Source organism: Marmota monax, unplaced genomic scaffold (genome assembly GCF_021218885.2).
Source record: "Marmota monax isolate L192 unplaced genomic scaffold, Marmota_monax_Labrador192_F-V1.1 WCK01_AAM20220418_F8-fsc00001, whole genome shotgun sequence".
Lineage (NCBI taxonomy): Eukaryota > Metazoa > Chordata > Mammalia > Rodentia > Sciuridae > Marmota > Marmota monax.
Window position 1 is genome coordinate 30459169 of NW_026693777.1, and position 26045 is coordinate 30485213.

At 35.4% G+C, this 26045-nt stretch overlaps 1 protein-coding gene across 5 annotated transcripts in view; it reads left to right on the forward strand.

Moving 5' to 3' along the window:
• Wdhd1 (WD repeat and HMG-box DNA binding protein 1) overlaps nt 1-18441 on the forward strand; it is a 66900-nt gene extending 48459 nt beyond the window's left edge. For 3 of the 5 annotated variants that reach the window (XM_046461870.2, XM_046461869.2, XM_046461872.2), the window contains 10 exons: nt 2850-2964; nt 3527-3658; nt 5316-5533; nt 5630-5748; nt 5878-5934; nt 8374-8417; nt 8789-8959; nt 9775-9905; nt 14133-14271; nt 17591-18441. In XM_046461870.2, coding sequence (XP_046317826.1) covers nt 2850-2964; nt 3527-3658; nt 5316-5533; nt 5630-5748; nt 5878-5934; nt 8374-8417; nt 8789-8959; nt 9775-9905; nt 14133-14271; nt 17591-17785 — 1321 coding nt within the window. In that variant the 3' untranslated portion in view covers nt 17786-18441. Of the gene's footprint in view, nt 1-2849; nt 2965-3526; nt 3659-5315; nt 5534-5629; nt 5749-5877; nt 5935-8373; nt 8418-8788; nt 8960-9774; nt 9906-14132; nt 14272-17590 lie in introns of those variants that run through there. The other 2 variants (XM_046461871.2, XR_009228379.1) reach the window with 2 other exon arrangements.
• Nucleotides 18442-26045: the final 7604 nt, after the last annotated feature.

A 26045-nucleotide genomic window follows, 5' to 3' on the forward strand; every position in this document is an offset into this window, starting at 1 on the left:
CCTCAGCAACTTCATGAGACTCTATGTCTCAATGAAAATTAAAGAGCTGGGGTTATAGCTCACTGGTGGAGCTTCCCTGGGTTCAATCCCCAGTACTGTCAGGAAAAAAAAAAAAAAAGTTGTGAAGAAAGTCCTTTGTAACACAGAATAGAAAGCAAAACTTTCTAACTAGGGAAGATTGGTTTGGACATTAGCCCCAATTTTCTGTAATCTGCTGTGTTTTTTTTTTGTTGTTGTTGTTGTTTTGTTTTGTTTTTGTTTTTTAACTCTCCCTTTAATATAATAAGAAAACAGATTTGGTGATTATTTTGCAAAGAAATTGAAGTAATTTTGTCTCCTTAGTAACAGTGGTTTATTTTTTCACATTTCCTCTTCCAAATGGTTTAGGCTCATGGTTTCTAAGAAATTCATTCATAGTAGGCAAAACCCATCAAATTAACAATCAAAATATGTTTTATTTTCCCCTCTGTTTTCTCCATCAGAGGGATTTTTAATGAAGAAAAAGTCTTTAGTTCAAGTCTTTAAAGCTAAGAAAATTATAAGAAATATGAATTGGTACTCTGCTTTAATGTAAATGTGGGTTAAAGTGTTAATAAAATCTCAGCATCTTTTGTAATCATTGTTTGCTGTGTATAAATTAATGGAGTATTTGAGCTATAAAATGTTTTAAAACAAAATATATCATGTTATAGAAAAAAAGAGTGTGTAGACAAAAATTAGCAACCTTTTTAATTTTGTTAATGTATATGTATATATGTAATTATACTTACATTTGTGAATGCACATGTTCTTCTATATTTGGCCCAAGCATTAAGTCCGTGGTGGTTGTGTTGTTGTGGATAGTTGCATGCCAGTTGCTACAGAAATTTTTCAAAATCAAGGTGTTTGTGCTGCCACCTTATACTCTGTTCTGAAAATCACTGGTTTCTATAAAATCATAAGAGGGAGGAAAGTAGAAAGAAAATAAGATTATATGTCAAAAAAAATTGGAACCTTGAAAACATTTGTATTTTTATTGTATAGTCACATAAAAAAAGGAAAGGTATTCAAGTCTCATGAGAAGAAGTTCCAGTGTAGTTTCAAAAACATTCCTGGAGGGTTGGGGATGTGGCTCAAGCGGTAGCGCGCTCGCCTGGCATGCGTGCAGCCCGGGTTCGATCCTCAGCACCACATACAAAGATGTTGTGTCCGCCGAAAACTTTAAAAAAGTGAATATTTTAAAAAAAAAAAATTCTGGGTACTGGAGCTTACTTTTTTGTTTTTGTTTTTGTTTTTTTGTTTTCTGGTATCGGATATTGAACCCAGGGGTGCTTAACCACAGAGTCACATCCCTAACCCTTCTTTATACTTTATACCTTTGATTTAGCAGAGTTGGGTCTAGATTAAAACTTTATGATATTGCATTTCCTGTGCCACTCTCACCAATATCTAATAAACACCTGTATTTGGACATTTCATCATTTCTTTTTGAGATAAGGTTTCACTGAGTTACTTAAGGCCTCAGCCTCCCAAGCTGCTGGAATTATGGGCACGTGCCACCATGCCCACCTGGAGCTTGCTTTATTTTTCCTTTTCTTTTCTTTTCTTTTTTTAGGTGAGATACCAGAGATTGAACTCAGTGGCATTCTTCTACTGAGTTGTATCTCTGGCCTTTTTAATATTCATTCATTCATTCATTTATTTGGGGAGGTACTGGGGATTGAACTCAGGGGCATTCAACCACTGAGCCACATCCCCAGCCCTATTTTGTATTTTATTTAGAGACAGGGTCTAACTGAGTTGCTTAGTGCCTTGCTGTTCCTGAGGCTGGCTTTGAACTTGCAGTCCTCCTGTCTCAGCCTCCCTAGCCACTGGGATTATAGGTGTGCGCCACTGTGCCCAGTTTAATATATTTTTTGATACAGGGTCTCACTAAGCTGCTGAGACTGGCCTTGAACTTGTGATCCTCCTGCCTCAACCTCTAATTATTGGGTTTGTAGGTGTGCCTCGCCACACTCAGCTGCTGCTTAATTTTTTAATTACTTTACTGGGCATTTAATAATAGTAGGAGATGTTTATGAAAGCAATCTTAAACCCAGGGGCCTAATTTCTATTTTGCATTTAAATGCCTTCAGGAATTCCTTGACTTAAAGCTCTGACCAAAAAAAACTCTACTATAATTTAAGTGGATGACTATTTGTAAGCATTGACCAAAGTACTATTTTTTAAAATGACTTTATGAAAATAGAAAATGTGTGTGTGGTAGAGTATACAATCATGGTATTCTTTATGAAATCATTTTGAGTGCATAAGTTAGATTGTCATACATATATACACATTATTCTGTGTATTCAATTCTTTTTAATTACATAACCTTAGTAGTCTTACTCTAATGAGTGTCTTCAAATGTCTTATACGTAGCCTTGTCAGAAAAAAACTAGGCAAAGTGTGTTACCATCTAAAGGCAACCTTTGATTTAGCAGAGTTGGGTCTAGATTAAAACTTTATGATATTGCATTTCCTGTGCCACTCTCACCAATATCTAATAAACACCTGTATTTGGACATTTCATCATCATCTTCTCTTATTTGACCTTTTCTGCCATGGGTAACAGATGAATGAGATCAGGTGAATATCCAAGATAAAGTGCTGATTACATGAGCCCTATGACATGTATTTATGGCACAGTTCATAGATTTTTAAAAATGGGTGGTTTGCTAAGGAAACTATAAAGAGGGCTGATTTCATTTTGAGTCATTGTTATTTAATAAAGCTAAAGTGAGTTGCTGACTTTTGAAAATTATGTATCTCTAGCAGCTTTTGCGACATTTTAGAAGTTTTTTATGATAGAAATTTTTCTTTACTGACAGGTGCATCCCTTGTAAAGGTTCTCGGTTTCCTCCCACCCTTCCACGCCCTGCTATAGCTATATTATCCTTTAAGATTCCATACTGTCAGATGGCAACCGAGAAAGGACAAATGGAGGTATGTGGAAGCCTTACCTTGTCACTCTGAATTTGACAGTGCACTATCTATGTGACACAGACAATTTAAAATTATTATGATGTCTAGTGTTCAGTATTTAGTACTCTTCAATTTGCTTTTAGGGACTTTATCTACAAGATAAATGGTTATAACCATCAGGATCACTATTGTAAGGCCCTCCCTCTCAGGATTAGGCAAGTCCTCCATACATTTTGTGCAATAAACACCTGGTTTGCCCCACCTTGGTCCTAGCGCTGTGCCATTAAATGCCATTTAAAATCTTGCAATTAGGGCTGGGGTGTGGCTCATTGGGAGAACACTTGCCTGGCACGTGTGAGGCACTGGGAACACTGTACTGTACCATATATATACATATATCCTCCATTTTTAAGAACCAAAGATAAAGTCAAGCTGTAATATTACATTGGAATTTGAATTATAAAATAAAGAAAGAATTTCAGAAAATATTTTATTCAAAAACTGGTATCTTGAGATAAGTATTTAACATTTGCCTGATGTTAAAGTAATGTTTGGCTTTAAGTAATTTTATCCATTTTTGTAGGAACAATTTTGGCGTTCAGTTTTATTTCACAACCACCTTGAGTACTTAGCTAAAAATGGTTATGAATATGAAGAAAGCACTAAAAATCAAGCAATAAAAGAGCAACAGGAACTTTTAATGAAAATGCTTGCGGTGAGTTCAATAAATACATTGAAAAAATGAAAGTTAATGCTTTTCTATATGTTGAATTTCTTAAGAGGAATTCTCAAATTTTATCTGGTGGTGTTTTTCTCCCTTACAAATTCTGTTTTCCACTTGATGTTTCAGTTAAAATATTTAAAAACATTACTTTGTGGCTGAGATCACAGGCTGACCTAGACTTTGGATGTAGCTCATGCTACATCCCTTTTGCTTTTACGTACCAACCTGTGTTTTATAGCAGGCTCTCCAGGTAACTGTGAAGCTTAATAAAGTTTGAGAACCTGTGCTCTGGCTCCTGTACAAACCATATTTCAGTTTGGGTTTGAGCTGGTTTTAGATCTGCAGGGTTGGGTGGTATTTTGGCTATGCCCATTACTATCTTTGAGTTACCTACATGTAGTAAAAGTTTGCTATAGCCAGTGGCCAGGTTTGTGCATTGTATACTTTAAGTATATTTGTTTTTGGTGTAAGTATCTTAAAGTTCATATGATTATGTCCTCCATGTTGGTTTATGGGAAAGAATATAATATTTTTCCTCTTCTGGACTTGGCTAGACTGTCAGCCTTTGAGGGCAGTAACCATGTCTTCCTTTCTTTTCCAAATACTGTGAGGCAGAATTCCACTCTGTTTAAGAATTACTGCATACATCTGGATGCAGTGACGCATGTTTGTAACTTGGGAGGCTGAGGCAGGAGGATTACAAATTCAAAACCAGCCTCAGCAATTTAGTGAGGTCCTAAGAAACTTAAATAGTTTCCCTGTCTCAAAATAAAAAGGGCTGGGAACTAGTTCAGTGGTAAAGCGTTCCTGGGTTCAATCCCCAGTACAAAAGAAACAAAAGGGAGAAGAAAAAGGAATTACTTTTTGCAGACAAATGATATCAGAAATCTTGAGGACATTCTAAAGCTTCTATGCTAATAGGTCAGATGTGGGATATCTAAGTAATAAATTTCTTCTAATTACAAGACCCTTGGGGGTCTTCAAAGTATCAAGAGTGTGCTTCACTTTGAACTAGAGTTGTCCCACTTTAAATTTTGAAAATTCAAAAAATGGAGAAGAGTCAATGTTTTCTAAAGACATTTTACATGAATATTCTTTGTTTAATATTGTGAGCATGAAAAATAGAACAAAATGAAATAATGTTAATTTAGAAGCTATATAATTGTTTCTGATCGTTGAAGATCATAGAACTTCTCCCCACCAAATATGCTTACTATTATTTATTTGCTAGTTCTGAGCAAATGATGATGGATTCTTTTTACAGTTATTTTTTCTTTGAATTTATTACCCTATTTGGGTGGGTGGCTGATGGAAAATAAATTTAAGAGAGCCACATTTAAATTTTAATCAATTTTTTTACTTTCCTTGCAATTCACAACTTAAAATTATATTTCATCAAACCTAAGCTTTTAATTGTAAATTTTTTTCACACTATTTTCTTCATTTAGCCGCTGAGAAAGAAAGGGGAAATGCAGCCATTTATTGTAAAATGCTTTCCAATTTTAGAGGTGTTAAAATATGTAAAAGTATGCATCTTACATCAGTGAGATAAGGTATCTAGAAAACTCTTTTCTCTGTTTTGCTAGTAGTATCAGTGTGTTTTAAAAGTTCTGCTTAATCTAATATGATTTTCCCCCTTTTGGGTTAGCTTTCTTGTAAACTGGAGCGAGAATTTCGTTGTGTGGAACTTGCTGATCTAATGACTCAAAATGCTGTGAATTTAGCCATTAAATATGCTTCTCGCTCTCGGAAATTACTATTGGCCCAAAAACTTAGCGAACTTGCTGTAGAGAAGGCAGCTGAATTGGCAGCAACCCAGGCAGAAGAGGAGGAAGAAGAAGATTTCAGGGAAAAGCTGAATGCTGGGTAAAATCTACTTAATCATTTGAATTTTCCTTTACCATTCTGAATATTAAGTTGGTCTCTGACTAGCTTGTTATTGAATAATATTGTTGCCTTTAGTTACAGTAATACTGCTACAGAGTGGAGCCAGCCAAGGCCTAGAAATCAAATTGAACAAGATGCTGAGGATAAGGAAGAAGCTGATGATACAAAAGAAAAACCAGAACTACATAAGCATGGTGAGATATATTTTCTAGGCTAAAAATTGAATTCCCATACTTTTTCAAGGCATCTTTGCTGTGTGATTGTTGACTATCAAGTATGATTATTTTCCTCATTTATATTGTATTTTTTTATCTTAATTATAGTGCAGAACTCATTTGCCAAAAGTTCAAATTCCTCTGATGTGTCAGCTATTAAGTCAGGTGAGAAATATTTGTAAATTTGTAATGTCAAGGAAATTTTACAGATAGTTTTTTAAAGGGTTTTTTTTTTTTTAAATCAAAAACACCTTCCCTTTCAGAACTTGCTTTGTTTTTGTTTTTATCAGAGATGTTTGTGAAACTGATCGTTGAACACATTTATTAAAATGTCTGTTGTGTGCTAGATATTTTGCTAAATGGTACAGGACTCAAGCAGACATGCATGGTTGATCCCTGCCTTAATGCTTTTCCAGATCAGCTGGCACAACATGTTGAAGACAGATGTGCAAATCACTAAGGAGACATTGAGGATGCTGGAGAAACAGTTGAAAGTAGTTGACTTTGAGAAGTGGGACTGGGAGATAGGGAAGGTTGGAATAGGGGACTGCTGGGGTTTTTTTAAATCTAAAACTTATACTGATGTCTATACTCCCAGTGGCTGGGGAGGCAAAGGCAGGAGGATTGCGAATTCAAGGCCAGCCTCTGCAAAAGCAAGGCCCTAGCAACTCAGTGAGACCCAGTCTCTAAATAAAATATAAAATAGGATTGGGGATATGTCATATGTCTCAGTGGTCAGGCGCCCCTGAGTTCAATCCCCAGTACCCCCACCCCCCCCAAAAAAAAAAAACTTCTACTGCCATATGACTTTTAAAACTATTTACATTTCATGCTTTTAAAATTGTGTACATATATTAACTTATGTAAAAATATTAACTTTAAAAACATGTATATATTATTAAAAGAACATATAGCAGTTGACCATAATCCAGTCCGTGGTAGAGATCCCAAAGAAGGCCTCAAGGAGTGTTTAAAGCAGAAACTGGAGGGATGAATGTCAGCCAGGCAAAGGTGAACAGGAGCAGGAGTAGAGGAAGTTACAAAGAGCGCAGGGAGCAAGGAGAAAGTGGTGCTGAAGGGGTTTGGGCAGAAGAGAAATTCTGCAGGCATAGTAGGCCATATTAAGGATTTTGATATTCATTGTAAGGTCACTGGGAGGCTGTTAGAGGTTTTAAGCAGGGGCATAGCCTGGCACACTGCTGAGGAGGAGGAATGGGTTTATAAGAAAACTGCTGAAGCAGTCCAAGTGAGATTGAATAGTGGCTTGGACTAGGGTGGTGATGCTGTTGGTTGAAAGAATGGGTAGAGTATAGAGGTGTTTCTGATGTAGAGAGTACAGGAGTTCAGAGTATAAGAAAGACTCTTAGGTATTTTTGTTTTTATTTTGTTTTTTCTGGTACTGGGGATTGAACCCAGGACTACTTTACCACTGAGCAACATCTCTAGTCCTTTAAGACAGGGTCTCACTAAGTTACTGAGACTAACCTCAAACTCACAATCTTCCTACCTCAGCCTCCCAGATTGCTGGGATCACAGCCTGAGCCCCTGTAGCTGGTGACTTGTTTCTTGAATAGTTGAGTGAATACCACTTACTGAGTCAGGAAACATGAGGAAAAATCAGATTTAGATAGTATGATCATGAATTATGAGATACATAAAATGTTACAAAGACAGTTGGATATTTGGATCAGAAATTTAGGAAAGTACATTAAAATCACTGGGAGTAGCAAAGCAGTTTAAACCAGGACATGGGTGAGCACACTTTGGGAGAGTATATGAAGCAAGAAGAAAAATGAACTTAGGCCTAGGAAAACCCCAGCATGTAAGCATCAAATAGAGGAGTAGGGGGAACTGTTGAAAGAGAATGAGCACATTGTTCCAAGGAGAAAGGAGGTAACTCAGGGGTTGCCATATCTCAGAAGTCAAGGGAAGTATGAAGAAGAAAGGAATATTCACAATTATGGAATACCACTGAGAGGTCAAATAAGATGATTGAAAAGTATCTACCATATTTGATCATACAGAGATTATTGGGAGCCTTAGCAAGAAGAGATTCTGTATGGTTATAGGGCTGAAAGCTACATTATTATATGGTAGGTTGTATGAGCAGGGAGGAAATGGGAATAGCAGTGCTGACAACTTTTGAAAAATTTGGTTGGATAGGGTGGTAAGAGAAAGTGGTGGCTGGAAGGAATGTGGGGTATCTTTATTTGTTTGTTGAGAGACTTGAGGATACTATAACAGGAAAAAGCCAAAGATGAAAAATGGGTTGATAGGTCAAGTTTCTTGACAAAGCAGGAGGGGGTGGAATCCAGAGTAAAGGGATTACTAACCTTAGTTAAAATAAAGTAATAGTAATGGGAGAAAAGGATAGGTCTGTACATATCAGGTATATTTCACAGTGGCAAGTTAGGTTAGTTCCCATCTGAGATTATTTTGCCTGGGGAAGTAGGACAAAAGTCATCCATATTTGTTACTAAGTTTTAAAGTTACAAAGTGCCTTTGCTTTCATATAATACAGATTTAAATATTTCTTCTAGTATTAAAAGTCATAAGTCATCTAGTTTTTGCCATGATTAAGTGAGGGTTTCTTTCTTGTGAAAGGTGCAGTTATCTCTAGCAACCAAGGACGAGTAAACCCCTTCAAGGTAAATTTTTTTCCAGCATTATTTTCTGTTAAATACATGAAAGAAATATTTCCAAATGATCAGATGACCCTCCTTAGAAGCACGGAAGCCTTACCTTTATGAAAACAAAGAAGAAAGCAGCCCTGGTTCACATCTGAAACAATTATATGTTCTAATTATATACCAATGGTTTTAAAAGATACTCCATGTTTTTCTTTGAGATGTTATTTGAGAATATATGCATCAGTCTTAATTTGAATCATATTATATGTATTCATTTCCAAAGATGAGACCACAATGTAAACTTAACAGAAATTTAAAGGAAAAATAAACCTCTTAGAATTTTTGTTTTCTTCTTTAAACATAAAGTGCTAACATTAGTTTGCTCTTAGGTATTAGCCAGTTCCAAAGAGCCAGCTGTGTCATTGAATTCAACACGTTCAACTAATATTTTGGACAGTATGAACAAATCATCCAAGAAATCTTCTGCACTTAATCGGGCAGCAAATAATGAAAGGTCTCCAGTTATAAAACCTCTGATTCCAAAGCCAAAGTCTAAGCAGGTAGTGTTTCATCTCCCCACATCTTCAATGAAGAGCATGTGAACTGTTTGTCTTCACCGTTGTTTGCTGTTTCAGGTATAGGATTGGAGGAACCAGTATTTCATCATTCTAGTATGGAAATGGATTTAATTATGGTTTTTTTCCAGAATCGTGTGTGTGTGTGTGTGTGTTTGTTTCTCTCTCTCTCTTTCTCTCTCTCTCTCTCTCTCACACACACACACACACACCCCTATCCCCAGGGATTTAGCTATCTACCTATACTTTAAAAATACCTCCCAGGTGGTTCTGATGCATATCCCTGTTTATTAATGACTATTCTAGTATACGGACCTAATCTTTCTTCTGTATTCTGATTCTATCCACTCTCATGTGTTTCACCCCAAAATTCTTATCAGTTAAATACATTCATTATTTTTCTTTTCCATTTCATGTAATTTGAAAAACAGAACATGAAATAAAGTACTTTTTTTTTCTTGATTTTATGTGTGTAAATGTTAATTTCAACTGAGAACTCAAGATTTATTTGTTGGTATAATACTTCTAAATAATAAATAATTATAAATGTTTCTTCACGTATTTCAGAACTTTCTTTTATTTTTTTTTTTTTTTTAGAGAGAGAGAGAGAATTTCAATATTTATTTTTCAGTTTTTGGCGTACACAACATCTTTGTTTGTATGTGGTGCTGAGGATCGAACCCGGGTCACACGCATGCCAGGCGAGCGCGCTACCGCTTGAGCCACATCCCCAGCCCCTCAGAACTTTCTTGTAACATAAAATGCTACATGTGATACTTAAGATGGTTGGTTTTTTATAGGCATCTGCAGCATCCTATTTCCAGAAAAGAACTTCTCAAGCCAGTAAGACTGAGGAAGTGAAAGAAGAAAATCCTAAAAATGAATCATCTGAAACCCCAGCTATCTGTCCCCAAAACACTGAAAATCAAAGGTCAGTAATAGGGAGACTTGTATTCTAAGTATCCCAGAAAAAAGCATACAGTGTATTTTTTTTATACAAATTTTTACAACTCTGTTATTCTTATAATCACTGATAGTGGGTATTTAAATACTTGTGACATAAGTAAACATTGACTAATGGCTGTTTACATTACTTATTAGAATTTGCCTTAATAAACTTCTAAGTTCTAAATTGCACATTCATTTTATTGGGACACTATTTTATAATTCATGTTTTATTTGTTTTTTAATAATGTAGTTATACTGGAAGGTAGACAGCAAAAGATACAAAAAGATAAATTATGGAAAATAAATCTCTTTCCTAGTCACCCATTTCTCTTTCCAAAAACAATCATTGTAACACATTTCTTATGTAGCTTTCCAAAATTATTCTTTGCATGTGCAAATACATTTGTTTGTTTTTTAAAATGTTTACACAAATGATAACAGACCTTACTTTTTTTTACTTAATAGCTTTTACAGATCATAAAGAACAACTTTAATTTTTAACATCCATTGAATAGATAAGTCCTAATTCATTTAGATCTCTTCATGTGGACAGAAAAGTGGTTGTTAAGACTTTTGCTAGTATGAATAGTACTGCAAAAAATACAGTTCAAATTAATATGCACTAATATTAATAATTTTATAGATAATGCAAAATTGTTCTACAATGATGTCTTATTATATACCACTATTAATGTAAGAGTTTCTGTTTGCCCATATCTTCTTTACTCATCAACACAGTGTGTTACTAAAATTTTTTTTTTTTTTTTTTTGAGAGGGGATCTCACCATGTTGTTCAGTCTGGTCTCAAACTCTTGGACCCAAGTGATCCTCTTATCTCAGCCTCCCAAATAGTGGGGACTACAGGCATAAACCATGACACACGGCTTACTAAATATTTTGATCTCTGCTTTCTCGATTTGTTTTAAATGCATTGATTAAATTTAAAAGGTCAGCATTGAATATCTAATTTTTCTAATGACTTTATATTAACCAGTTTAACAAAGGGAATAGCTTGATTTTGTATTTTTTAGGGATAATTCTTTTTTTTTCCCTTCTTTTATTAGTACATTATCATTATAAATAATAGTTGGGTTCATTTGGACAAAATCATACATGCATGGAATTCCATTTCAATCCCTGGTGTCTCCTTCTTTTGCCTCCCCATATTCTCCTTCCTTTAGTCTACTGGTCTTCCTTTCACTTGTTTATTTTTGATTGGTGCTTTATAGACCTACATAAAAGTGGAATTCACTTAGTATATTTATACTTGCACATAAGATAATTTTGTTAAATTTATTACATATTTCCTCCCCTTTCTCACCCTTCTTTTCTCCTCCCTCCCTCTTGATCTCCTGTTCCACTGATCTTTTCTATATCTTTATGATATCTGATCACCTCCTCCCCTTACCCCTTGTTTTGCTCTAGCTTCCACATATGAGAGAAACATTTGACCTTGAGTCTGGCTTATTTCACTTAGCTTGATGTTCTCCTTTTCCATTCATTTACCAGCAAATGCCATAATTGCATTCTTCTTTAAGGCTGAGCATAATTCCATTGTGTGTGTGTATATATATACATACATACATACACACTACATTTTCTTTTTTTTTTTTTTTTGCAATTGGCAGAAGGGGGGGTTTATTGAACCAGCATGCTGGGGCTCCGTGCCCACTCAAGAAGGGAAAGCAGCCCAGAGCCCCGAGCAGGGGCTGAGCACTTCTTAAGTACACTTTTTGGGGAGGGCAGAGGGCTTTGTATACATCAGAACAAATCATCATTAGGCGCGGGAAAATTGAACAACAACTCCTAAACCTGATTAGTTCATTCATTGGCGGGAACAGGTCAGGCTGGAGTGATAAGTCATTCCTAAGGAGGGGGTTACATTTAAACTGATTGGTCCAGGCCCTGCAATGCCTGCGTGCAACCACACAGACCCCTTCAGTTATTAAACAACCAGACAATCAGGGGAAATGTTTACTGGGCAGTTCTAAGCATTGTCTTAACAGCTAACTCAGACCTTGCAGCTTAGAAACTTTTACAACACCCGGTCTTTTACCCTTTAACTTTTACGCTTTAACTTCCATTTCTTTTACCCTTACATTCCCCACTTCTTTTTCTGACTACTTTTAATCTTAAAAGTAATGCATCACGATTATTTCATGAGTTGTTTTGCGTTCCCTGGAATCATTTTCAGCATGGCCTCCATTTTAGATTCCACTCGGTATTAGACCCCGATTTATCTAACTACACTGACTACCTAACTTAAAATCTGGCTTCATTCCCCCCTCTAATTTGGGAACTCCTTACTGCTGTAAGGAAAGGGGGCGAAGAAGATCTTTCTGGCTTCTTCAGGCTGAAAAGGGACGATGTGGGGCAAGCAGTTTGGAGTCCCCCTTTAAAAATTGGGTCTATGAGTGGTCCATGATATAAGTCTGATTGAGAAGTAATAGTCTGGAGGGCCATTTTAATCCATTCATCTAATGACAGACATCTGAGCTGGTCCCATAACTTGGCTGTTGTGAATTTTGCTGCTGTAAGCATTGATGTGGATATATCACTATAGTATGCTGATTTTAATTATTTTGGATAAATACTCCTCAGTGTATTGGGATAATTGGGTCTTATAGTACCTGTGGTTTTAATTCATGATTATTTCCCGTTTTGTTCTGAATTTGATTTAGATCTTAAACAGTGAAAGTTTTATTATTTAAGGAAATTGAGACAGGGTTGAGGATGTAGCTCAGTGGTGGAATGTGTACCTAGTATAAAGGATAACTGGGTTCAATCCTCTGTACCACAAAAAAAAAAATTGATAATTCATCTTTTTTTTTAATATTTCTTAGTTGTAGTTGACACAATACCTTTATTGTATTTATTTTTTTAATGTGGTGCTGAGAATTGAACCCAGGGCCTCACACATGATAGGCAAATGCTCTACCACTGAGCCACAACCCCAGCCCCAATAATTCATCTTTTCATAGTAACTGATTACACAGAAAACATATCTTTTGGAATATCATTAAGGCCATTACCATTTTTTAAAGAATATGTTTTTTTATGTTGTAGATGGATACAGTATCTTTTTTTTTATTTATTTTTATATGGTGGTGAGGATCAAACTCAGGGCCTCATGCATTAGAGGCAATCACTACCACTGAGCTACAACCCCAGCCCCAAGGCATTACCATTTTTAACCAAATATTCTGTCACAGATATTGAAAAAATAAATCAGAAGAGAAATATTTTTTTAAAAAATTTAAAACTTCTATTTAGAGGCAGATGATTGTATATTATTAGACTTGTGACATTTCCCCAAATTTAATTAAAATAAGTCTTTACTATTTTCTGCAAATTCAAGAATCTTTGTTCAGCAATTATTTTAGCATTGATTTTTGTTTGTATTATTTTTCTGGAAAAAGAATTACATTAAAAGATTACTTGGGATCTATATTTTCAGAAACTTTTACTATCTCTAATGTGGGGTGAGTTATTTCATCTCTCTAAGCCTCAATTTCCTCATCTGTGGAATGGAAATAACTAATTGTTCCCAAATATTCATAAGGTTGTTGCTATACCAATGAGGTAATGTGCACATAAAGCATTTAGAACAATGACTGGCAGAAATAAGTGCTCAGAAATTATTAAATGGCTATATTAAGCTTTTATTTGAGACCTAAAGACAATCTGTGTCACGAGCAGAATCTAGTAAAATTTACAAGTGTGTTTTTTGTCCATGCTTTACATAAAGCTAATACAGGGGAGGACCCAGGTCAGCTGTGAGCACAAGGGTGAGACAATGGGAAAGGGGCTTGAGAGAAATCAGAAAGATTTCAAATAGCTGGTGTTGGAAATGGAGAAAGAGCCTTCTAAGGACAGTTGGAAGGGTTTTACCATACCAGAGGGGCTAAGTGAGCTTGGAGACCTTGAGCCTGTCAGCATTCATAAAAAGTTCCAAGTATGACATTAAGGTTGTTGCTGCACTTAGAAAGTACAAATGTGGGTAATCCTTTTGAATTGGCCTTGCAGTAGATTTTGTCATTTAATTAATCCAGCAGTCTCCAGTCAATTTGAAGTAATATGAATATTAACAGAGATAATTGTCTCCCTTTATATAGGCTTGCAAAAAACGAATTAATTGCTAATTTAAAAACCCATAAAGTACTTTAAACTGTATATCAAGCATAAATTTATTTCATAATTACTATTTTAGGCCAAAGACTGGGTTCCAAATGTGGCTGGAAGAAAACAGAAGTAATATTTTATCTGACAATCCTGACTTTTCAGATGAAGCAGACATAATAAAAGAAGGAATGATTCGGTTTAGAGTACTGTCAACTGAAGAAAGAAAGGTAAGGAAAATTGTGCTGAGATTGAGATTTTTTTTTTTAATATTTTTTTACTTGTAGATGGACACAATACCTTTATTTTATTTAGTTTGTTATGTGATGCTTGGGAATCCAGTGCCTCACGAGTGTTAGGCAAGTGCTCTACCACTGAGCCATAATCCCAGACCCCGGAGATTGAGATCTTACTGAATTTTCCAGGCTTAAAAAATTCTTATAGAAATGCCTTTTTCTATGTTTGGAAAATTGAATACAAAGTTAACTCATACTTTCAGACTACTACCTCAGGGTCCTTGCAAGTAGAATTTTGACAAATACTATCTACTTACACATAAGTATTCTCCTTTTGATGGGGGGAAAATACATTTCATTGTAAATTAAGTCTGGTGGCTTACACCTCCTGTGAATTGCTGCACTGTGAAGAAAGGAGGAAAGGAATGTGTCTGGTATACCAACAATCCTCAAGCTTCACTTCCCTAGGGAGGCATTGTGCCACATAGGCACCTACTGACAGATACTTGCTTTAATGAATTGGGTTTTATGAATGAAGGTATTGTATAATGAGGAAACTAGAAACTGGTCTAATCACTTCTAACCTCATTTAGAACTTCTTTAGTAGTTTTGTGTGTCTTATTTTTGTTAATTATTATAAAGGGATTAAAATTCTCAAGGATTAGATAAATTAGCAGATGAAAGTATAAGACCTTATATTGCAAAAGGGGAAGAGATGGGGCAAAAGTTGTGATCAGTTCTTTTTTTTTTTTTGTGGGGTGTTTTGTAGTGCCAGGGATCAGGGCCTTGTACATGCTAGACAGATACTCTGCCACTGAGCTGTATCCCCACCTGTGATTATGTTTTTGAATGTTTAAAAATGAAGTCAACATTTTTTTTCTTCTTGAACCATTTTGATCATGGTGTGGTCAATATTTTTAAGGTAAATACTAAATGTTCTCTTTAATCCAGTTTATTAATGTAGCAAATTCTACAGGTCAAATGTCTCCTTTATATTCAAAGAAATAAATGGCCAGAAAAATACAGTAAGATGAAAGGAACTATTATAGATTAAATGAGACTTCATAGATGTGGATGTTATTTGACTTTTTCAGAGTGAATAAAATCAATCATAAAATAATACATACTATATAACACATTTATTTAACATTTGTAAATTGGCAATGTGATAGGGATGAATAACAGAATAATGGTTGCCTGGGGCTGGAACCTGGGTAGAAATTTGGTGGGGTGGGAAACGAGGGATCTTTGGCAATGGAACTCTTCTGTATTTTGACTTTGAAAATGCACATTCCTACAGTAAAATTAAATGGATATACCCATACAAACAAATAAGTAGAAGTAAAACTGGTGATTGTATCAATGTCAACACCCTGATTGTGCTAATTGTGCTGTAGTTTTGCAAGATGTTACCACTTGGGAAAACTAGGTAAAGGCTACTTGGGATCTTTCCTATAATCCCAAGTAAATCACAATTATCTCAAAAAGTTCCTGCAGTTTTATTATTTGCACTTAATATGATTGAATAGAAGAAGAATTTAGATTGAAATAACAAATAGAATGCAAATTTTTTAATATGTTCTCCAATTAAAATTTTTTTTAAAAATATTTATTTTAATTAGGTATATAAGAGCAGAATGAATTTTGATTCATTTTATACAATTGAAGCACAACTTTTCATTTCTCTGGTTGTACACGATGTAGCGTTGCACCACATGCAGTCATACGTCTACCTAGGGTAATGATGTCCATCGAGTTTTGTTTTTAAATTTTTAAATAAAATTGATTTTTAAGGGATGCATGAAAACAAAAATCATATATATTAATGGGATGACATGATGATTCAATACATATAAGCCTTGTGTAGTGTTTAAACCAGGTTAAGCATTTATCTCTTTTATCAATTATGAAGAAAACTCAAAATCCTTACATTGAGCTTTTTGAAATGTACAATACATTATTATTATATCTAGTTACTCTCCTGTTCAAGAGTACTCCTTTGTCCTAGCCATCTACAGTTTAGTACCAATTGATAAACATTTTCCTATTCTTTCCCCAGCCCCTAATCTTCCTGGCCTCCAGTAATCACCATTCCATTTTCAACTTCTATGAGATCAGCTTTTTAAAATTTTAATGTATTTATATATTTGTTTGTTTGTGTGGTGCAGGGCATCAAACCCAGGACCTTGTGAATTTTAGGCAAGCATTCTACCACTGATATACATTTCTAGCTTTTCTAAATTCCATATATGAATGATATTCTGCAGTACCTGTCTTTCTGTGCCCAGCTGGGCATGGTGTCAGATGCCTGTAATCCCAGCTGATCAGGAGTCTGAGGCAGGTAGATCACAAGTTCAAAGCCAGCCTCAGCAACTTAGTGAGGCCGTAAGCAACTTAATGAGACCCTGTCTCAAAATAAAAACAAAAAGGGCTGGGATGTGGCTCAGTGGTTAAGCACCCCCTAGGTTGAATCCATAGTACCAAAGAGAAAAAAAGATCTTCAGTTCCAACCATGTCGCCACAAGTGACAGCTATTATTCTTTCTTATGGTTGAGTAGTATTCCATTGTGTATGTATATGTACCACATTTTCTTTATTTATCCACAGATAGACACTTCACTTGTTTTTATTTCTTAGCTATTATGAATCATGCTTTAGTGAACATGAGAGTACAGATATCTCTTCAATATACTGATTTCATTTCCTTTATATACTGAGTAGTAGGATGACTGGATCATGTGGCAATTCTATTTTTAAACCTCCATACTGTTTTCAATAGTGACTGTGCTAATTTAAATTCCCACCAACAGTGTAAAAGCTTTCCTTTATCTCCACTGCCTCTCCAGCATTTGTTATTCTTGGTCTTTTTGATAATAGCCATTCTTCCTAGGGTAAAGTGATATCTCATTGTAGTTTTAATTTAGATTTTCCTGATTAGTGATGTCGAACATTTTTTCATATGCCTGTTTGCCATTTATATGTCTTCTTTTGAGAAATGTCTATTTAGAATCTATTGCCCATTTTTTAATGGGTTTTTTGCTATTGAGTTTTCTAAGTTCTTTTAAGTATTCTGAATTATCACACCTTGTCAGGTGGACAGTTTGCAAATATTTTCTCCCAGAGAATAAAAGATTTGTTAACAATTAGAACCTTTAATGATTAACTTAACAATTCAAGTGACAACTGTTTTTTTATATATATGTATATATACATATACATATATATAAGTGTTCCTAGAAAAGTAATAACTCCCATCCTATTTCCTTGTTATTGTTAAAAAGTCTTTTCTCGTCTCCCCCAATATTTTCCAAAGGCATGGACTAACAAGGCCAAGGGAGGAACTCCAAGTGATGAAACGGAAGGAAAGAAGCGAAAACATGCAGCTGATGAAAGTCTTGAAGCAGAAAACCAAAAGGAAGCAGCAAAGGAGAATCTGAATTTGCCTAAAAAGCAAAAACCCTTAGATCTTTCTACAAATCAGAAGCTGTCAGCATTTGCATTTAAGTAGGAGTAAAGGAAGAAAGTGACCTTATGGATTTTTTTGCTCGTCTTTAAATATGAACTTTTTTTAATATTTAGGAAATGGATTATTATATATTTTAAAAGTTTAAAGACAACTGTTTTTCTTTATAAGATAGTGGGGTGTTAGCTCAGTGGTAGAGCACTTTCCTAGCAAAAGGAAAGTCCTGGACTCCATTTCCAGCATTAAAAAAAGAAAAAAACAAAATGTAGTAATTATATTGATATAGGAAACAGCATGTGTGCAAATTATTCTGTCCCCACATGGAGCAGAAGCATTATGATTGTAATTACTAACTATAGGCCATATTGTATCCCAATAGAAGTCAGTTTGATTTTATTTCTTACCTTCAAAAATCATCAAAACCAAGATTATAAAACCTCTGCACAACGAAGTTATCTTCTAGGGGTTTCCTCAGTTGGTTTATGTCATGTACTGGGAAATACCACAGTAGACCTCTTCCCAAGTATGTTAACATAGACTCTTTTTTTTTTTTTTTTTTGTCTATATTAGACCTGGGGGGCCATGCTTTTTAAATATGGACCTCAAATATGTAAATAATCTTACAAATAAAACTTTGTTTTAGAAATTTCTTTATATATGGTTTTCAATTTTCTGTATAGTGTAGGCTTTTTTGGATAAATAAAACTTTCTCACTTTCCATATGTGGCTTGCTATGGTCTTAATATTGTATTTCCATGAAGTGGAAATGCTTCTAGAAAATATATTACACATTTACCACCATAATTTCTACACTCCAAAACCCCCTGTACCACTAGCTCTGCATTGTCTATACAGTAGAGACTGGAAGGCATTGTTTGAGAGTACTGCAGCCCAGTGCACAGTGTGCTCCTGTAGTATGCTCTGATTATCAGCCATCAGCAATACTTTGCTGAGCAAATCTTTGAAAGCTTAATAAGAGGGTTGGGGCTGTGGCTTAGAGGTAGAGCACTCGCCTACCATGCGTGAGGCACTGGTGTTCGATCCCCAGCACCACATACAAATAAAATAAAGATATTGTGTCCACTTATAACTAAAAAATAAATATATATATAGAAAAAAAGAAAGCTTAATAAGAATAGAGTTAGGGAAAGTGTTTAACTCCTTATTTTGAACAAACAAATTTGAATAATTTATTTCATTTTGACTATTCTAAGCAGAGATTAAATGCAGCAACATAATGGCAAAGTGTAGGTTGGGGAAATGGCAAAATAAAATCAGGTGACTCAAAATTAAGAGTAGTTTATAGATTTAGGTGAACTGGAGTCAAAGGATACTTTTTATCCCACAATGAGTTAAGGTTAGGAAGGCTACATATCTGATTTTTTAGATCAGTAGCTGGTGTAGAGAGAAATAAAGCACAGTGGTTGGGGGCACAGGTTTTAAGAATTAAGTGAGAAAAGTTCCTGACACAGTAATATTTTGTACAAGTGTTGGCTATTCCTATGCTATTGCCTAGTTTATCTTTCTGTAATCAAGTTTGATTCTGAATACTTATGAACTAATTTTTAATTTCAAGGTTCTGAAGTAAAGGTTAATTTTTTAATATTTGAAAAACATGTTTATAGATGGGCTTCATTTCCTCAACTTGCATATTGTGCCACTTGGGAGGCCAAGGCAGGAGGAATCCAAGCATGAGGCCAACCTGGACAATTTAGCAAGACCCTGCCTCAAATTACAAAAGTTTAAAAAGGCTTGGGATATTGCTCAGTGATATAGTATCCCTGGATTCACCCCACCTGACCCCGCTGCCAACAGACTTGTTTACTGTTCAAAGTATAGGATATAATCCATGAGTGTTAAATTTTAGAACCTTAGGAACCAAGTAATACCAAGGATTTGCAAGTTTTTTAAATCTTCTTTTCTTTGGTTGAAAGAGGTTTTTATATTGATTTGGTTTAACTTACAAATCAGAAGAAACCAAAAAACATTATCTTCATTTCTTTGCTATAAAAGAGTAAATCTCTTTTTCCCCCAGTTCTTTTTTTTTTCCAGAGAACTAAGAGTTAGTAGAAAATGGAAATGGAAATAAATTAATATATTAGCCATTATCATATTAACAATATTCCCTATTTTGAGCTTTTTGTATAGCACAGAAAGTTGTTGTATACTTAATTTCATTCTCCCCAAACAAAAGCTTCTCAAAGGAGGTTATTTTAGTTTTACATTCTTCAAAAGGGCATTGTGTTAGTTTGCAGAGCATTATTGGGCAATTGCTCAAATATAAGGGTAGAGATTTTCACTAAAATCATAATTGAGTTTATAGTCAAGAGCGCTACAAGACCGGTTTAGAGCCTTTCAGTAACTTTATTTGAATTATAGAATACTGTTTAGAGAGTCTTACCAGATCCCTAGAACGGCTCACCTTATTGCCACTTGAGTCTACCCAGCTTAGGGATTTCCCAGCCATCCAAAATAGGAGCCATGGCAAAAGAGCCAATCGAGATTATGCTCTCTGGTCTTTGAAAGGGGAGAAAGCAGAGAGAGAAGTTATAGGTACAGGAACTAACCAAACAAGTCATAGACAAAATATTGGAGAACCCTTAGCAAAATCAATGCCTCTAAAGTCCCATCAGGGTCACCAAGAGATGTCATGGGAGAAGAGATGTCCCCAGAGAAGGATTCGAGAAGTTCCCAGAGAAGAGGGGGACCTCAACTCAAGACCAGCAGGATTCTTGGCATACTTGACAGAAAAGAATTTTAGCAAGAGTCAAAGGTATAGGCAGAGGTTTACTTAGGAAGGTAGATGCACATTCAAGGGAGAATTCTGACTATCAGGAATGAAAAAGCAGGGCCTGGGATTAATGAAGTCACTCTCCCTTAGCTGTGTCTGGCAAATGATGTTGGATCCTTTCCATCTTGACCTCTGCATGTAGTCTCTACATGGCCTGATTTGGACTTTCTCACAAAGTAGTGACTTGGATGACAGACAGGCACACCAAAAGACAGACGTTGTACATCTTTCCCATTCTAGCCTCTAGAGGTCAGCAGGATCACTTCTGCCTCATTGTGTTCCTTAGAAGCAAATCATTTAAGGTTAGCTCATGTTCAAGGGAAAGGAACTTAGTTCATTCCTAAGAAGGAATGTTGACATGTAAGAAGAGCATGTGGAATTGAATGTGTCGTTGTGCCCATCTTTAGAAAACACAAACTGCCACACTCAGCTGGAGATTTCATGGCCTCATGGAGAACAGTCAGCAGGAGACAGCCCCTGGCTCACCCATAGTGAGGTATATAAGAGAAAATTCTCCCCTTCATAAAGTCAGGATCCTAAAGGACAACTGGCTTGCTGAGGTTATTGTTTTGTTGGCAGTGCTAGGGATTAAGCCCAGAGCTTTACACATGCCAGGCAGGTTCTCTACTACTGATCTGTACCTTTAACCTTTCTCTTGAGTTTAAGGGTAAATCAAAAGTAGGCTCCTCTCCTCACAGACTATAAACACTTATCTCAAACACTGGCAATAGTGTATATGATAATACATGTGATAGTCCTATTAATAAATTTATAGTACCACTGGCCCCCATTCAGGTTTTTTTGAAAGACTAATAAGAAAAATCTATGGCAAGATTAGTCAAGAAAAAATAAGTGATCTTAGAAATAGGAAGGAATTTAGTAACTACAAATGGTACAGATAAGAAGAGGCTGGTAGTGGTCAATTTTAGCATCAACTAGGCTAGCTACAGTTGCTCTTATGCAAATGCATGTGTGTTATCATGAAGGTATTTTATACATCATTAAAGTTCATAATCAAGGAATTCTAAATAAGGGAGATTATTCTAGATAATATGTATAGGCCTGATTTAATCAGTTAAAAAAGGCCTTAGGAGGAGAAATGAGGCTCCACTGACAAAGAAAGACTTACCATGTGGATAATAGCATTTGCTCATGCCCAAGATTTCCAAGCTGCCCTTACTGACGTAGGCCACACTCAGCTGGAGATTTCATGGCCTCATGGAATCAGGATTGCAGACTTGCCTGTACCATATGAGCAGTTTCTTTCTTTGCAATAATATTCTCCTCTCTCTCTCTCTCTCTCTATGTGTAAAATCTGAAAAAGACTATCCTTTACCCAATAGGGCTACAGTAATGGGTTGGAAAACTTAATATTGTTAGAATGGTAATACTTTCTGAATGTGTGTGTTTGTGTTTACATAGATACTGCATATATGTTTACATATATACATATATATATTAGTCAACATTATATATAAATCAGTCAAATAGAGCCAGCATACATACACACACATACATACACACACACACACATACTAGTTCTTTTTCTCTGGTTGAATACTGACTGACGTAAGGTGATAAATTAAGACAATAAGTTGGGAAACTGATGAAAACAGAGCTTATTAAAACAATCAAGAGAACAACAAAGAATAAAAAATTTAAGAAAAAATTTTAGAAAATAAGTGCAAAACTTACATTTTGAAAACTACAAAATGTTGTTAAAAGACCAAAAAAAAAAAAAAAAGACCTAAATAAATTAAAAGACATCCTCTGGTTATGGATCAGAAGACTTGATACTGTTAAGATGACAATATATGCTAAATTTTATGTATAGATTCAATGTAATTCCTATCAAAACCCAGCTGGCTTTCTTTTTTGTTTGCTTTTTGTTTTTGTTTTTGAGAAATCAAGGGACCTAGAATAGGCAACATAATCTTGAAAGAAGGATTTTTAAAATTCTTTTTTTTTTTTTTTTTTTTTTTTGTGGTGCTGGGGATTGAACCCAGGGCCTTTACATGTGAGGCAAGCACTCTACCAACTGAGTAAAATTCTTTATACTTGAAAAAAAAAATAGTCTTAGACACAACTCCAATACTTATTACCACAAAGCTACAGTAATCAAGATAGTGGCATGGGGATCAAGTACTGGCATGAGGATCAAGTACTGGCATGAGGATAGACATACAGAAAAATAAAACAAAATTAATAGTCCAGAAATAAACCTCACATTTATAGTCAATGTTTTAAAGTTGTTGGGATAGTTTAATGGGGAGATGATAAATAGTATTTTCTAAGATGTTTCTGGGACAACTAGATAGATTCATAAGAATGAAGTTGGACCCTTATCTCACACTCTATCAAAAATGAATCACAAATAGATTAAGACCTACATGTAAGAGCTAAAAGTATTACATTCATAGGAAAAAAAAGTGTAAATCCTTGTAACCTTGAATTAGTTTCTTAAATGTGACACCAGAAGTACAAATGACAAGGAAAAGAAAAAAAGTCAACATCATAAAAATTAAACACTTGTGCCTTAAAGAACCATTATCCTATCAAAAAATGCAATTTCTATCAAAAAAGATTGATTTTTTTCAATCTCTCTTATCAAGAGATTGAAAAAGAAACAAAACAAAACAAAAACCATAAGCCAGGCACAGTAGTGCATGCCTGTAATTCCAGGGACTCTAATGCCAGGGACTCTGAGGCAGGAAGATCACAAGTTTGAGACCAGCCTGAACAACCTAGCAAGGCCCTAAGCAATTTAGTGAAATCCTGTCTCAAAATTAAAAAGGGCTGGGGATGTGGCTCAGTGGTAGAGTGCCCCTGGGTTCAACTCCCAGTAACACACACACATACATACATACATACACACACACACACACACCATAGACTGGGGTAGGGGGAATTTGCAAATCATATTTGATAAGGATCATGTATATTTATACTACATAGAATACTCTCACAAATCAATAATGAAAAGACAACCCAATTTTAAAATGGGACTTGAATAGTCAACTGCTCCAAGAAGATTAAAAAAAAATGACCAAGAAGCACATGATAAGATGTTCCAATTATTTAGTCATCAGGAAAATGCAAATCAAAACCATAAAGAAGCCAAGTATGGTGGTGCTCACCTGTAGTCCCAGCTACTCGGGAGACTAAGGCAGGAGGATCACTTGAATCCAGGTGATTAGTGCCAGCCTGGGAAACAGTGAGGCAGGCCCTGTCTCTTAAATTAATTAATTAACAAAATCTGACTCAAGAAAGAATAGAAAATAAGAATAGCCGAGAGCCAATTTAAAAAATTAGTTCATATTTATAATTCTCAAAAAGAAAATCCTGAACTAGATGGGTTTAAAATAAAATAAAATTTAAAGTTTAAAATAAAATTCTATCAGTCAAGTAAAAATTATAGTCTTAAAGTATTAAATATAGTGGCTGTCATAATCTTGATATCAAAACCCAACAAGATTAATTCAAGAAAGGAAAATTGAATGTGTGCAGTGGCACATGCCTGTGATTCTGGCAACTCAGGAGGCTGGGGCAGGAAGAAGCAAGTTTGAGACCAGTCTGGGCAACTCAATGAAGCCCTAAGCAATTTAGCAAGACCTTGTGTCAAAAATAAAAAAGGCCTGGGGATAAAGCTCACTGGTAAAGCACACCTGGTTCAATTTCCAGAACTGAAAAAGAAAGGAAGGAAGGAAAATTAGAGCCAGGTATGGTGGTGCAGTGAGTGACTCAGGAGGCTCACACAGTAGGGTCATAAGTTCAAGGCCAGCCTGGGCAACTTAGTGAGACCATGTCTCAAAATAAAAAGGAGTATGATTGCGATATAGCTCAGTGTTCCTGGCTTCAATCCCCAAATCCCCAGTACCAAAAAAAAAGAAAGAAAATTAAACCAATCTCATTCATGAATATAGTTGAAAAATCTGAAGTAAAATTTTAGTAGGCCCGATCCCCAATACAATGTATAAAAAATATATTTTAGCTACCCTGTTGATTTAAAGCTAAGAATACAAAGTTGGTTTAACACTAGAAACTCAGTTTATGCTAATTCAAGGATAAAATTAAAGTGTTTTTGCATAAGATATGTACTTCATATATGTACTCTGGTATATTTCTGTCACTTTGTGGAATTAACTTTGTATGTCACTGAACCATCTCACTCAAGAGCTCATAAAAACACACTGAAATATTTTTATGCAGAGGAAAATAGTACAAGCAAAGATTTAAACTACTGTAAGACTTGTTTGATGCTATTGTTCTTTTACTTGTACATTTTATTTAATAAATCTCTATCTTGTTTTCTCCTTGCATGTTTTGTTTAGAATTTTATGTTTCTTTTGTAATTGTGGGTATCTATTTGTTTATTTCAACCACAAACCCAGGTTTTTGAGGGCAGGGACTATGTTGGCAGGGTGATTGGCATAGTTGACACAGTACAAGGTTTGGAGCTTGATGGGTTTAGGATTCATATCCTTGCTCTACAATTGGAGCGATTTCAGGGAAACTTAGCTTCTCTGAATTTCCATTTCTTATGACCCTTTATTAGAAAGAGGACAGAGATTTCCAGCTTAGAACTCATTTTCAGACAACCTGCATGGTCCACATACCCAGAAGAAAAACTCACGTCACTTGCCATCATTCCCCAGGTTACAATGTGCTAAAAGTGCACAGTTGACCCCATTATTGGTGGGGGGGGGGGTGCGGGGGGGCAGGCTAATATGTCTCCCAGATATTTGAATTTGGACACAGAAACACAATCATTTCATTTGAAGAACAAAACTTTATGATCAAAGCAACAGCCACGGAAAGGGAAAATTCAAGTGGCAGGGATACAGAGAAATCGTCAATGAGCAGAGAAAACCAATCTAGTTAAAGCAGAAAAGTAGGGGCAAAATTAAGAATACACAGAAAAATTTTAACACATCACCATCATCATGACTGCTGTTGTGGTTTCAATAACAACAACAACAACAAAAAAAAAAAAACTAGAGAAAAAAGGGTGAAGAGCTGGCATTCTAATTCTTAAAACAACAGTATAAAGGGGACTAATGGCAAATAAAATGTTTTGCTCAGCCTTGAATCTGCCCCTCTGCAAACGGCTGGCTTAGAATTGATACAGTTTTTTCTGGAGGGAGGAGCAGTAATGTGGTTTCATAAGATAGAGACTCCCCATCACATCATTCCCCACCCCCCACAAATGAGCAGCTGATTAAGAATAGTGGTTGGGTGCATCTAGAATACATAAAGGTCTCTGAAATGTAACATTGACAAACAAAAACCAAAAACATACAATCCAATTAGAAAATGAGCAAAAGTCATGCACAGTTCGCTAAGAAGAAAATCAGATGAGGGGCTGGGGTTGTAGCTCAGTTGGTAGAGCATTTGCCTAGCATGTGTGAGGCACTGGGTTTGGTTCCCATCACCCACATAGAAACAAATAAATAAAATATATAGAGAGAATTTTTAATATTTATTTTTTAGTTTTCGGCGGACACAACATCTTTG